General features: G+C 42.4%; 1 protein-coding gene across 6 annotated transcripts in view; it reads left to right on the forward strand.

Moving 5' to 3' along the window:
* SCHIP1 (schwannomin interacting protein 1) overlaps positions 1–14139 on the forward strand; it is a 125715-nt gene extending 111576 nt beyond the window's left edge. For all 6 annotated transcript variants that reach the window (XM_081138578.1, XM_081138576.1, XM_081138577.1 and 3 more), the window contains 5 exons: positions 1663–1780; positions 2655–2852; positions 3768–3891; positions 6775–6868; positions 11425–14139. In XM_081138578.1, coding sequence (XP_080994704.1) covers positions 1663–1780; positions 2655–2852; positions 3768–3891; positions 6775–6868; positions 11425–11476 — 586 coding nt within the window. In that variant the 3' untranslated portion in view covers positions 11477–14139. The remainder of the gene's footprint in view (positions 1–1662; positions 1781–2654; positions 2853–3767; positions 3892–6774; positions 6869–11424) is intronic.
* Positions 14140–15349: the final 1210 nt, after the last annotated feature.

Raw genomic sequence — 15349 nt, forward strand, 5'->3', positions numbered from 1 at the left:
AACCCAAGTCCGACTGCATGCAAGCACCCTGAGCTCATCACACAGCACCTGTTGGCTTCTGCACCCAGCCCTAGGCCTGGCTGTCCTTGGGGCACTCGAGGGCAGGAAGGGAACAGAACTGGGCCTCCTGAGGGAAAGGCCGAGTTTTCTTACTGGGGAAATAAGCTGGATTTTCACTGATTACAGAAGTGAGCAATAGGTGGCAGTAGATACACGTAACAATGCTGGTGCCTGTGTTAAATCAGTAGATTTCTTTTTCTAGGTTCTGTATAATTTTCAAAGAAGCACTTTATATGAGTCATCTGAGTAATTTGTACAAAGCATCCCTATCCATTGGAATTTCTAAAAACTCAAAATTCAAATGTCTGCTGTCAGGGGAGTAGTTCTTTGCCTTTCTCCCTGTGAAGTAATAATGCTGAGCCATTTGGTGACTACTCTCCTAAACCTGGTTTAGATAAGCCCACGATCTTTGCTGCTTAGGAGCCCCTAATACCTTTTTTTTCTCTACTATTACACACAGGCCAGGGCTACTAGGGATGCTAAGACTTCTTTAAAAACTCTCCATCACCAAACAGCAGTGAAATGTGTTTAACTTCAAGAGAGGTCAGAACAAAGAACTAGATTCCCTGTCTGTCCTGGTATACAGCACATACACCGCTGGGTGACCCTTTGTGACCCCATTTCTAGCAGCATCACTCCTGGAGCTTCAGGATCTGCCACAAACACAATGAGCTCCCGAGAAAGCTCCACCTGAGGCTCTGAGTGCACAAGGTGGCCTGCAGAACCACACTGTGTCCACAGGTTGTCCCTGTCTAACTGGGTTTGGGGTTACCTTACATTTCTCTAGGGTGAACCCATGGTGTGTTTTTTTCTTAAATGATATAAATGAGCTCCCTTGGTTGGCTATTGGCAACTGTTTTAAATAAAATTTTCCTTCAGATGACCCTATTTTGTCTATTTGAGGGGGAAAGGGAGTCTTCAGAGAGCCATGGTCTGGAGTCCCTGGACTATCCCCATGGGACAGGACACCAGATGACACCATACAGCTCCATTTGCTGAGGACCCCATTCATCATTGACAGGAATATACAGTCAATGACTCAACACATTTTTTTTTAATAAATATATCTTTATTGATTTCAAGGAGAGAAAGAGAGGGAGAGATAGAAACATCAATGACGAGAGAGTCATTGATCGGCTGCCTCCTGCACGCCCCGGACTGGAGATTGAGCCCACAACCCGGGTATGTGCCCTGACCAGGAATCGAACCACGATCTCCTGGATCCTAAGTCGATGCTCAACCACTGAGCCACACCCAGCCAGGCTCAGTACATTTCTATTGAGCACCAACTATGTGTTTGGTGTTGTGCTGGGTGCTATAACATATGGCCTTAAATTATTGTTCACTTAACATGAAATTAGCATGGGGAAAAACTAATGCAATATTAGTAAAAATTATGATTTTATCTTTATCAAGTTATCAAGTGATCACTGTTATCCTCTAGTGTGTTATCACTGATGAGTTAGGAGTAATCCTGGTCACTCACTTCTCCATGTGAAAGATACATAAAACTGCTTTTCACTAGCAAAACCAGACAGTTCTATTGGGTGCGGCCAGATCACACATAGTGAGCGGACGCGTGTTCTCTTTGCTTCTGCCCAGCCTGCAGAGTGGGATGAACCTGCAGATCTGCTTTGTCAATGACAGCGGCAGTGACAAGGACAGCGATGCGGATGACAGTAAGACTGAAACCAGCTTGGACACCCCCTTGTCGCCCATGGTGAGTCCACAGCTGCCGCTGAAGCTCAGTGTATGTGCTTTCCTGGCCATTTGGCTTCTTTTCTGTTGTTATCAGGAACAAACATTACAGACATTTAAAGAGAGAAGTCTCTCTGCATTTCTTGACGTGGCATTCTCCTAAAATTTGACAGTGACTGAAAAATCAAAGCTGTGATACAGCAAGGATACCTAAGCTCTGTTAGAGTTAGCAGCTATTTTCATATTAAACCATAAGAGAAATCACATGTGCTCTAAAAAAATTTTTAGAGGGAAATATACTAAATACCAATCCTTCCCCGCTGGGTTTAGACAGCAGGACACATTTTAAAAGGATGGGGGCAGGGCCGAGGGGAAAGCTCGCGCGTGGAGGTGTCGCTCAGACAAACCAACAAGATCAAGCGTGTGCAGTGTTCCTTGCCCATTCCTTGCGCACATATTATAAAAGATGGCTTTCTGATTGTGGGAGCTTGTGGCTGGAGTCCTTGCCACTTGGTGAGGTCTGTGCATCACTTTTCTCACCAACCAATCATGTTTTCTTACCAAGGAAACTGTTGGTCACTGGATCCCTGAGATCCTGTCCACTCCAGAGAGCAGCACACTGCCTTAGCTCCGGGTTAAATATTTTGCTGTGTCTGGTCTTTTGAGAACAAGAATCAAAGAACTGTCTCAAGTTTGTCATAAATCTGTGCTTCCTATTATTTATTTTTTCTGCTACTCTTTGTGCTAAAATCACAGTCTGAGACTGGTACAGGTCAGATCAGACGATGAGCTGAGTTGGTGGAGGGGAGTGTCGGGGGGCTCGGGGAATGTTCTAGCCCCTCTCCCCTATGGTACCGGGCACACAAAGCTCAGGGCCACTCTTTTTGTCTTTGCAGAGCAAACAGAGCTCTTCCTATTCCGATAGAGACACTACTGAAGAGGAGTCTGAATCCCTAGATGATATGGATTTCCTCACGAGGCAAAAGAAATTGCAAGCTGAAGCCAAAATGGCCCTCGCCATGGCCAAACCCATGGCCAAAATGCAAGTAGAAGTGGAAAAACAGAACAGGAAAAAGTCTCCCGTCGCTGATCTCGTAAGCAGCAAACGCTGAAATGCAAGCGGTGTGCCTAGTGGCTGCGCATGGTTGACGCTGTCCCTGTCCTTTACCAGAGTTATGCAAACTTGGGTTTCTCCAAGGCAGTTCGTAAGAAGTACTGTCATTGAGAAATATGTGTTTCTTTTTCCTTTCTGTTGTATCACTGAAAGATACATAAGCAACAGATTTCACAAAAGTAAACTTTGCTCTTGATTCGTATCTGCTGTGTTTCTTAGAGGCAATATTAGCCGTCATGGGAGTGTTTAAATTCCTTTAAAGCAATCTCAGTTTAAGAACCTGTTGGTTGTGGCAAACTCACTACTGCTGTAGCTCTCATTCCCACCTTTCAACGAAGACAGTCTCGCATAGTGGGTTAAGAGCCTAGCACTTTGGAGTTTAAGTCTAGCTCTGCCACTGACCTACTGCGGGTTTCTGGACAAGTTGCATAAATCTCAGTTTTCTCATCTATAAAATGGGAATAAACAATAACACCTGTGTCAGAGCATGATTGTGAGAATTCCGTGAACAAAGCACTGGAAGCACATAGCACAGTGCTTGTAGCATGGCATAAATGAATAAATAGCTGATATTGTTAATTTCATCCATGGCTTCAATATTATTTGAGTTCCCTGGTAATTCATTTGCAGATATAATAATTGACTCATGGTTGTCACAGCCTGTGCTAAGAACCAGCCTGAAAGCTTTTGATTTGAGTAGTGTAGCATTTTGATGCCGATAGTGTTTTAGACAGTGTGGCGTGTAGGGCCTCGCAGTGGGAAAGTCAGACTAGGGAAGCTTTTAAGCCCAGAAAGTGGGCGAATGAGGGGAGTCTTGTAGGGGGAAATTGGGTCTTAGGTTCAGTGTACTTGCTGCTCTGCTCACACCTCCATCTCTTCCCCTCTGTATTCACAGCTGCCACACATGCCTCATATAAGCGAATGCTTGATGAAAAGGAGTTTAAAGCCCACTGACCTGAGGGACATGACTATTGGGCAGCTACAAGTGATAGTCAATGATCTCCATTCGCAGATAGAAAGTAAGTATAAGGCGTGCTTGAAATGGAATAATAAATGGGAAATGCAATGGGTAGCACCGCTTCCTTGACTCAGTTCTCCATACAGCGTTTCATTGGGCTCCTCCTTTGTACTTGCAAGGAAAAGAGAAGAATTGAAATCTCTCTGTCTCTCTCATTACTTTGAAAAACTCAGAAACTTTAAGAATTTTTCAAAATTAGTTCCTTTATATTTATTTTAATTAGCAAGTGCTTGGAATGTATTTGGCTTGTTTCTAGAATGCAATTTAGTACTTACAGGTCATTTGTTATACAATTATACCCTCAACTTTATTGGTACATACATTCATTTTAGGTCATCAGATCAAATTTGACTTATTTATGGTACTCCAGGTGGTGAGAGTAGATAGGACCAGTATGCCAAATTTCCGGGTGAGGAAATACGGACCTGTTTGCCCCGAAATAAGTGCAGTGCAGAGGGGCAGTGAGTGAGTGGCACTCACTCGCCTCGATTGCAGGTACAGAGGAGGTCAGCCCGGTGAAAGAGAGAGCGTGCCCACTTGGGCAGTGTGGTTAGGCCAGATGGGCTCACCAGCCCTCTGGCATGCGTGATTTGTTAAAATCATATCACTTAAAGATAAAGCCACCTAAGAGATATGCCAACCAAATACATTCAGACAAACCAACTATAAGAAGCATTTTTAGGAGCCAAGTGGGAAAACTGGAACACTGACTAAATGTTTTATTAAAGATTTATTTATTTATTCAGATACGATGGAGGGTATTGTGGTTATGGTAATTTTTTTAAAAGAGCCCTATCTTTAGAAAAACATACTGAAGCACTGACAGATGAAATAGTATGGTGCCTAGAATTTGCTTTAACATAATCCAGAAGGAGAAGGGGAGATAGGTGAGTCAGGATTGGCTAGTTGAAGCTATTTGGAAGCATGGGACATTCTTAAACCGTGCTTTGTGCTTTTGTATCAGTGTGAAATTTTCCGTAATAAAAAGTTAAAAACTTCATATGGGGGGAAGATTCCTGTGCATGCTGCAGGCACTCTACTGAGTACTCATATAAAAAGCTACCCCTAGAACACACTGGAGAAAATAGAATTGGACATCTTTAATGTCAAGTTAATACATTCAATGTTGTTTTAAAATCCAAAAGCGATAAAGAATTCTTTTCTCTGCAAAATAAGCTAGCCAGAGGAAGACAAATACCATATGATCTCACTAATATAATATGTGGAATCCAATGAGCAAAATAAACTGATGAACAAAATGGAACAGGAAGCATGGATACATGGAACAGACTGTCAGGAGCCAGAGGCGCGGGGGTTGGGGTGACTGGATAAAGTGGGTGAAAGGATTAGCTAATGAACATATATGCATACCGTATAGACACGGACAGTAGTGTGGTGAAGGCCAGGGGAGGGGGAGGGAGGCAAAGGGGTGGTGGGAATGGGGGAAGTCTGCAATAATGTCAATATTAAAAAATTTTAATAATAAAATTTTAATAAAAATAAAATAAAGAGAAAGAATTTAACATTTAATTAAGAAACCACAGATTCAGTGGATTTCTAAAAATTATACTGCATTTTCATTTAGTTGAGAATAAACTACTAGGAGTGTTTATTCTGTCAAGTGATATTTTACCACCAAAACATCTTGCTTCGATTTTTAAATAATAAAATTGCCATCTCGTCCTTTTCAGGGGTAGATGATGTTTTAGACCTCTTTGTATGGTTCCCCCCCCCCCCTTTTTTAAATTGGAAACTAGCCTGAAGAAAAGGCAGACAAATGCATCATTTGAAGTCAGGATCTCTGGAAGCATTCCCAAGGGGGACCTGGCTGAGTACTTGCCCACTTCCTTTCTTTGGTTCCCGGGTCCAGAGCTCTCGCTGAGTGTTCTCCTGCATGTGTCCAGATTTAAAAGCTTTAATTCGTAGCTGAACCGAGGGGAAAACGCAAGAGAGAGCCCTTTGCTTGTTCATCATTTTTGAGGCAGAAGCCAAACTGACCCAGTGCGCTGATTTCAAGAAGATGAGAAATGTGTCTGTTTCATTCCCAGGACAAGTCCTCAGGAATATTTGCCTTGGCACCTGTTGTCCAGAGACTTCAGGGGCTGTTTCTTCAGGGCTTACAGCCTGGCTTTCCAGTATCTGGAGCTAATACTTTTTCCTGGAACAACCTGCACTCAGGGCTGCTCCTTCCCTGGGCCTTGGGAAGGTTCAGAGCATCCCCGAGGCGCCTTCCTCCTTAGCTGGGCGCCTAATGGGGCCTGTCAGGCGCCACAGCCCCTCCGACTCTCAGAGTGGCAGGGACGGTGGAAAACTTAATAAACCCCAGACATTTTTGTTCACACCTCTTTAAAACAAAACCCCGCTTTTTCTAACAAACTGTTTCCCTAATCGTGAGCAATTTCTTTTCCCACTCTGATGTGAATGTACAGTATTTGGAAATCCTCTGTACTTGACTCCTTTCCTTCCAGTGCTCTTATAATTATGCAGAGTGGTCATGTTCTCAAATTGATGGCTTCCTCTAAGCTTATGAGAAGCTAATACAAGAATTTTAAATTTTAACAAAAAATGATTGATAGATAGATGATAGATAGATAGATGATAGATAGATAGATAGATAGATAGATAGATAGATAGATAGATAGATAGATAGATAGATAGATGATAGATAGATAGATAGATAGATAGATAGATAGATAGATAGATGATAGATAGATGATAGATAGATAGATAGATAGATAGATAGATAGATAGATAGATAGATAGATAGATAGATGATAGATAGATAGATAGATAGATATCTGGTACATATGCCCAGAAATAGTTACCCATGCTGACTTGGATGCAGTCTTGTCTATTTCTAAGTGCTCTCTTCACTCCCCCCCAGGCTTGAATGAAGAGCTGGTCCAGCTGCTTCTTATCCGAGATGAGCTGCACACAGAACAAGATGCCATGCTGGTGGACATCGAAGACTTGACCAGGTCGGTGATGTTTCACCCTTTCCAAAGAACCCTAGAAACCCGGGGTGGTCTGAAGTTTATTAATTAGGGCAAGCGCGAACTCTAGAGAACTCCCTCCTTCCTTCCATGAGTTGTTCACCTAAACCCTGCCGTTTAGATGGAGGGGAAGTGGCCAAAACTCCTTTCCAACCGCATTGCTTCTTACAACCACCCTCTCGTAATGGGTCGTCAGGGCATTCAAACATCTTACAGGGCACCCAACTCAGGTCAGCCATTCTGGCCCAGGAAGACCTTATCCTGAGGGACTGGCCCCAGGGGGTTGGCTCAAAGCCATTCCATGCTGGCGGGTTTCCAGCTGATGAGCCACCACGTGGTGGGTGCCACAGAATGGCACTTGCTGTTACGTGACCTGACTTTTGATCGCATCTGCTATGCCCAGAAGGCAGGAACACTGGCATCTTTCCACAGTACCAGTGCCACCAGATTGCTCTCACCAGAGGGAAACTCTACCAGGACTTGAATATCCAGCCAGGCCTGGCTCCAAGTGCCTCTCTGTGAAGAGGTAAAGAGTTCTTCCCTAGGGAACAAGGAAACTAGGCTAATGCTGGTCAAGATCTTGCATTTGTTAGTTTTCCTTGTAGAAAAGCCTCTCACCATAAGGATAGAAAGTACATGAAATACTACAAGCATTCCTAGTATCTCGAATTTACTTTGGCACCTTTTCAGAGACAGTTTATTTGAAGTCTTTAAACTGGGAGGCACAATTACTATTAATCCCAGAAATGGTATTCAGAAAGCAGGAGGTTCCCCGAGGAAGGAAAGAACACTATTTCTCACAATAACATAAGGCATTAAACATGTGATCCACAACCATCCTAAAGAAGCTTGAAAATGTATGTGGTGAAAATGCTCTCAGGACCCCTTCTCGTTGTGGAATGCTGGGAAAAATACTTTTCTAAATGCAAATGTTATAAAATAGTTTTGATAACAAAATAAATGTCACAGAACTACGTTTAGGCTTTTTTTTAAAAGACCTACCTATGGGCAGCGCTCTGTTTTGTATGCTTTGAATATTACACTGCCTCACCCCTAACAGAAAGACAAAACAGAAAACCAGGAGGCCTTCTCACACCTTCTTAGCATATTTGCCTACATCTGAAATAACACTCAGATCTCAATAACACTCAGATCTCAATAACACTCAAATATTATTATTGCCATCTACAGATATATTCAGGCACTACACCAACAAGTGTAAGATACATCGCTTTTTGTTAGTCTAAGATATTTGCATACAGGTATTAAGATTACGGGAAATGAGTAGTGAAATATACAGCCAGGACCTGCATCCTTGAAAAAGATGTGAACTTTCTGATGAATTCTATGATCTGCTCTGCCCCTCAAAGCAGCAATGGCTTTACTCTCAAGGAGGACATTGCGAGGCTCCTCCCTTCTCTCAAAGGATTAAGTTATTACTTAGGATAGTAGTGTATTTTTTGTCTATACCTTTCTGATGGTAATCATGGGAAACAGGGCAGATGGAACCATGGGGTTAAAAGGAGAGGAGTCACTAATTTAAAGGTGTTGGAGGCACCCTATAAATTGGAGTAGGTAGGGAGAAGTTTCTATGTCCATTCCTGGCTGCAGAATTTTAATTTTGCTCATGGGGGAAAGGGAGGATGCTTAAACGTCCCTAAAGGTAGCAGTCCCAGAGCTTTGCAGCCAGATCCGAGTGGGCTGAGAGTGTGGCTGAAGGGCTGCTGAAGCCTTGTCACCTCTTCCCCTCACCTGTCCAACTCCTCCCATCCAGAGGGCAGTGCAGATCAGCGGTTCTCAGATTTGGCTGCACCCTGGAACCCCCGGGGACCTTTATAAAGCATTGATGCCTGCGTCTCACCCCCAGAGATTCTAATTTAATTATTCCATGGAGTGGCCTGGGTATTAGGAGTTTTTAAAGCTCCCAGATGATTTCAATGTGCAGCCAAATGAGGACCACTGGTTTGTATGATGCCTCTTTGGGGAAGGGCTCCCTGACTCCCCAGCGATGAGGTAGGACACTTTTCTCTGTGCTCCTGGCAGTGTGGCACCCCTCCCGCGTGGAGCCTGATCACATGTGCTGCGTCCTCTGCTATCTGTCCCGACCTGACTATAAAGCCCCTGAAAGTGGAGACGGCGCCATTCTCATTCATTGCTGTATCCCCATAGCTCAAGACAGGGACTGCCAGGTACATAGTAGGTCCTCAATAATGATTGTTAATAAAAAGGAGTCTTCGTGAGGCTTTCATATAAATAGTTGATGAGGATCTGTTAGTCGTATGGACAGAAACCCTTTTCCCTCCTTCATTTAAAATTTTAATGAAATTCACCCTTTTTAAAATTGATTATTATGTAGGTAGAGTTGGTATACAATCTTATATTGGTTATATTAGTTTCATGTGTACAATGTAGTGATTTGACATTTTTATACCTTACAATGTGATAACCCCACTAATTCTAGTGATCATCTGTCACCGTGTAAACTTACCAGAATATCGTTAACTACATTCCCCTTCCTCTTTTCTCCATCCACCCAACCCCATCCCTTCTAGTAACCATCCCTTTGGTCTCTGTTTCTATTCGTCTATTTTTGTTTTATTTGTTTGTTTCGTTTCGTTTTTAGATTCCACATGTAAGTGAAACCATATGGTATTTGTCTTTCTCTGTCTGGCTTATTTCACTTAGCATATTAGCCTCTAGATTCATCCATGTTGTCACATATGGCAAGATTTTATTCTTTTTTATTGCTGCATAATATTCCTCTGTGTATGTGTGTATGTGTGTGTGTGCATGCACTTTCGTGCGCACATGCATATACCACATCTTTATCCATTCATCTATTGATGGACACCTAGGTTGCTTCCAGATCTTGGCTGTTGTAAGTAATGCCGCAGTGAACATAGGGGTGCATATATCTTTTTGAATTAATGTTCTCATTTTCTTCAGATAAATACTCAGAAGTGGGATTGCTGGGTTGTATAGTATATCTATTTTCACCCTTGTATGTATATCTCAAAATAATACCCAGTTTTCAATATTTCCCAAAACAATATCCTGTCTATTCTTTCTTTCTCTCTCAGAAAAAAACCCTTGCTCTGTGTGTGCAGACACATGCGTGTTCACACGCATGCACACACACATACATATTTTAAAACTGCTATAAGAACTAGAATTTAATTAGCTGTAGTGGAATCTTAGCTCACTAGGCATCAAAATATTTCTTGAACTGAATTTGTTTAAGAGAGGCCGAGGAGCTACTTTATGAATATGATCAAGATTCTTTTCTACACATAAATAGGCCATGAGATGGTCTGCTAAATAGCATTAATTTTTATTTTTTATTTTTTTTAAGGAAAAGAGGATATCTTTTTCTTGAGTTCCTTTAGTGTTAAATGAATATCACCAATTATTTGTGGGCTGTTGAATGTGGCAAGGACACTATTGTCACTTCCCTATTTTTGAAAGTATTTGTGGTTTGTCTTCTGTACCATAGATATGAGACATTCTGCACAAAACCAGTGAGTTCAGCTTGACGTCACTGAGCACCCAAATGAGGGCAGCACACCAAACTGCCCCATACTGTGACTACAGCTGGAAGTCACACCCTTAGATGCTTTTCTCTTGCCAAATCCATAATTTCCTAGTGTCTTTCTTCAAAGCATTTGTCTCTCGCAGCCTTCAGACCCTACCATCTTCTGAGAGGACATTTAATTAGTGCCCATTCAAGTGATAGAAGCAGCTTGGCCATTCCTCCCCCCTTCCACCGGCCCTGCGCTGGGTTGGCCAGACTTCGGGCTCACAGGCTGTAATAGGGCTGGATGAATATGAAGAGCCACTGCACCCTACCCCACCCTCCTGCCATGACCATGCCCTTAGGACTGTTGGAAGGGGGGGAAGTATGTACATGTGGAAGTTGTTTACATCCACAAAAGCCTGCCATTTGCTAGGAAGACATTAAGTTTTGTAAGAATGGCGGTAGATTACTGGCTTCCGATTTCTGTTGGGAGCCTTGCTAATATGTGTGTCTGTGTGTGCGCCTGTGTGTTTAGATAAAGTCATGAAGTTACTTTCTGTGATACACACACCCCTTGTTTTGACTCTTTGCTTAGCACTTATTTTCTATCTGCTCACTCTTTGTCAGCTATTTGTTCCTTTCCTGCCTCTCTCCTTTGGAATGTATGCTCCATGAGAACAAAGACCTCACTGTCTACTCACCACCACACCCCTCGGGTGAGGAGCAGTGCCTGGGACATAGTGAATATTTGTTGAATAAATGATCTCAGAGACTTATCTCTCCTCATTTTTAAACACAGCACTGTAACCAGTCTCAAGTTAATCTAGTGACTCATTAAATAAAAGGAATCATGCATAGAATATAAAAATTGAAGAGGGCAAATCCATTTGAATTAAGAACTGTTTCTTGGTTCTCTTGATTTTACTGTGAGTAACTGGACCTCAGTTTGGAGGATGTTTTAGCTGTTGATTGGAACAGCTTGGATCTTTCTTCTTAGCACTAAACAGTTGTATTGTTAATTTTGCAGACATGCCGAAAGTCAGCAGAAGCACATGGCAGAGAAAATGCCTGCGAAGTAAACAGAAGCCATCCAGCCAGAGGACAAGCTAGACTTCGTTTTGCTTCTGTGGTTGTAAAAATGCTGTTGCTCAAGGTGGCGCAGAAACAAACAAATGTCAGTGTTAGTCATTGATAATGTCTGAAGCTTAATGTCCAGTGATTGGCCTTTGCTTCTTTTTTTTTTTTTTTTTTTTCATATTTTACCAGATGAATTTAATTGACATTTTCAGAGCATCACCCCAAAATTGCAGGGCACATATTCCCCTCAAGTTCACAGGGAAGGCCCCTCAGGACAGAACACATGTTAGGCCACAAAACAAGCTTCAATAAATTTAAAAAGATTGAAATCATTCCACACCCCGTGCTCCCCCCCAACACAATGGCATGAAACTAGAAATCAATTTTAAAAAAACCAAAACTGAAAAACACACAAACACGTGGAGGCTAAATAACACGCTTCCAAACAGTGAATGGGCTAACAGTGAGACCAAGGAAGAAATCAAACGGTGCCTTGAGCCCTGGCTGGTGTGGCTCAGTTGGTTGAGTGTCATCCCATCAATCAAGAGGTTGCAGAGTTCAATTCCTGGTCAGGACACATGCCCGGGTTGCGGGCTTAATCCCAAGGGTGTGCAGTGCAGGAGGTGGCCAATTGATGTCTCTCTCTCCCTCTCTCTCCCCCTCTCTCTAAAATCACTAAAAACATTTTTTTTTTTAAAAAGATACCTCAAGACAAATGAAAATAAGAACACAACCCAAAATCCATGAGACACAGTGAAAACAGTCCCAAGAGGGAAACCCACAGCAGCACAGGCCCATCTCAAGAAACAAGAAAAATCCCAAGCCAACAATGTAACCTTTACCAGGAGACATGTTTTAAATGAACCCATTGGATTGTTTTAAAACATGATCTTAATTCGATTGATTGATTGATTGATTGTTTTGACAGTACTCTTTTTTTAGTGAGTAAAGCTCACCAAACATAAAATTAACCATTTTAAAGTGAAAAATTCAGTAGCATTTGGTACATTTACAAGGTTGTGCAGTGATCACCTCTATCTAGTTCCAAAACATTGCATCACCCCAAAAGGCAACCCCATTCCCCCTGCCGCAGTCCCTGGCAACCAACTGTCTGATTTCTGTCTCTACGGATTCACTTATTCTGGAAATTTCATGTAAAAGGAGTCATACAATAAAAGAGACAAATTTTCCGTTACAAACATAACACGATAGGTAGTAGATCACTACTAAATTTTAAGAGTAAGTGCTACACAAAGTTAAACTCAGAGCAGGAGAATTAATTTCATAAGAGAGCCCTTCATCTTGGCGTCCTCCTTGCCTGATATAGGCCATGAATCATTTCCAGGGTTGCTGGAAATCCCAGAAACGGCAGCATGTTCTTAGAGTCTTCAGCATCCTGCTGTTCAAATTCACTGTCCTTGACTTTGTTTTTCTTGATACTCGCGTTAGATAGGTACCTATAGATCAAGATTGCTACTTTCTGGACACTTTTTAAGCCTTCATTATAAGTTAGTTGGTCACTGCTTTCCATCTGATCGACTTTTGCACCTCTAGTTAATAAAAACTCCACCGCTTGCTCTCTGTTCCTTTACAGCAAGTGAAAGCGGTGTGAGGTCATCCTTGTTTCTCGCTTCAATATTTGCCTCGTGTGAAAGCAGCTTTGCCACCAGAGCTATATTTTGACCAGTGGCAGCCTCGCGGAGGGCAGTGCCACTGTCGATGCCCATTACTCTTGGACCAGCCCGTGGTCTAGCAGGGCAGCTGCCCATTGCTCTTCCTGACATTGCGGCCTTAACCAGAGCTGCCGTTTCCCTGGCCACGGGTTCAACAGGCATTTTCTGTCAGCTAGGAGGGAGAGTGACCGCCCCTGGACAGCCATTGGCACAGGCCACATGTAGAGCAGTCCTGTTCATCGTGTCTCTGTCCAAGCCATTTAACCTGAAAAATAGAAATTTTCACTCCCCATACATTGCTCAGACTGACAGCTTTGTTGATCTTTCCTGTGGTTTTGTCTGGAATGTGGTACCGTGGCCCTCGGTGTCCCACGCCACTCGTCCCTGGGCTGGTGGAGGAGCCCAAGGGCAACACGTCCAGCCTCCTCGGAAAGGGAAACATCTTCATAGAGAGCCCACGAGCTTCAGAGAAGCCTCACCCCCCACCCCCGCTTTTCGTGACTCCTGAGCCCAGTGCTCTAGATAAGCCGGCCACCTCACGCCACAGCATTCAAGCAGGGCAGTTTTCTGGCCTTAGCTTCTTAATTTATTTTAATTTTTTTACTGTGCCACTAAATATCAGGCATTTTAATAAAATATTGTTACAAAAATGTACAGTGCTGTACTTACACCATCACAACTCGTGGTTATTCAAAGAGGGTTTTTGGTTTTTTGTTTAGAGGTTTTAAGTTGGAGCAGTATTTACCATCAACTACTTTCATTCTTCACTGTAGTTTTAAAGAACTGTGACGGTGCTATAAAGTCAGAAATACATGCCTGCCTCGTAGTGAAGTAGCTCTCCGTAATAATGTATATTTTAATCAGTTTTCAACATTTTGTGAATGTTGACTACCTGAAGTTCATTTTTAGATGTGTTATTAACATTCTGTTGGATTCAGAGGGTTCTTTGAAAGTTTTATGTATAAATATGTAAAATAAAAATTAAAACTTTGTTTCATATGATACGTCTTTTTTCTCACTAGCAAGCCTCACACGGGCTGTATTTCTTCCCTTGTCACGCTTCCTCAACTCAATTCCCCACCGGGAATTTTGTGCAAATTTTAACCACTTCTATTGGTCTCAGGAAAAATGCCAAGTCTAAGGAAGTAGATTACAGATGATTCCCCAATAAATAAAGCTTCAGAAAATCAATTTAATGCGACAACATCCATGCAGGTGTTAAGGAACGTAAACTAAAGCTGAGATGAGTGATCAACATTGAGAACCACCCACAGACCACCTGGTGTAGCCTGAAAATAGAAGCTGAGACAACTGTCTACACTTCCCTTTCTTAAAAACACCCGGCTAGATATTTTAAGTAATAGTAATAAAGAGTTGCCAATTTTCATAGTCTTCTACAATCTTAATTGTAACACTAATATTTTTATGGGCCTCAATCAAGTTATTTTCATATGGAAAAAAATAAAGCAGCTCATAAATACATTTTCGATTTTGTGAGTTGGCTATTGTGCGGGAGCTAAAGGGTGGGGCCCACAGTCCTCTCCACCCAGAGATCTCTAACTGAGCCCTAAGTCCTACACCAGCTGTGAGTCATCTGGATGGATCCCAGCCGAGAATCCAGACCCCGCTCCTGGAGCTGTGCTGCTTCAGCTCGGTGAGAACATTGGTTGGTGATTTTCATCGTTAGCTGCGCAGTGGAATCACCTGAGCAACTTAGTAACCCCTGGGGGCCTGGGGCCCACCCCCACAGATACTGATTTAATTGGTCCAGGATGTGGCCTGGGCATCGGGATTTTTTTTAAGGTCCCTAGGTAATACTAATGCTGAGAACGACCTTAGACTTTCTTTTTAGCTATTCTTTAGCCATTTTTTCAGTATCTAGTTTTTTTCTAATTAAGATGTATCTAGTTTTTTTCTAATTAATTTGGACTTCTGGGGAGAGTGCTATGAAAAATGCTTGTACCCAACTATGAGTAGTGGTGTAACCTGAAAACCTCCTCCAGTGACATCCACAACCTGGAGTCCTGACGCTAAATCTCAGCTCACTAAGACTTAATTGTATAAATCCTTGTTAGAATTGCGAATTTCGACAAAAATTTAGAAATGAGTTTTCTCTTTGTCTTCAGCAATGCAATCTATCTGGCTAGAGATGTGGGAAATGTGTTCTGGAGAAATCCATGGCCTCTAAACTCTTCAGTTGTT

Source organism: Miniopterus schreibersii (genome assembly GCF_964146895.1).
Source record: "Miniopterus schreibersii genome assembly, chromosome: 5".
In the NCBI taxonomy this organism is placed as follows: Eukaryota; Metazoa; Chordata; class Mammalia; order Chiroptera; family Miniopteridae; genus Miniopterus; species Miniopterus schreibersii.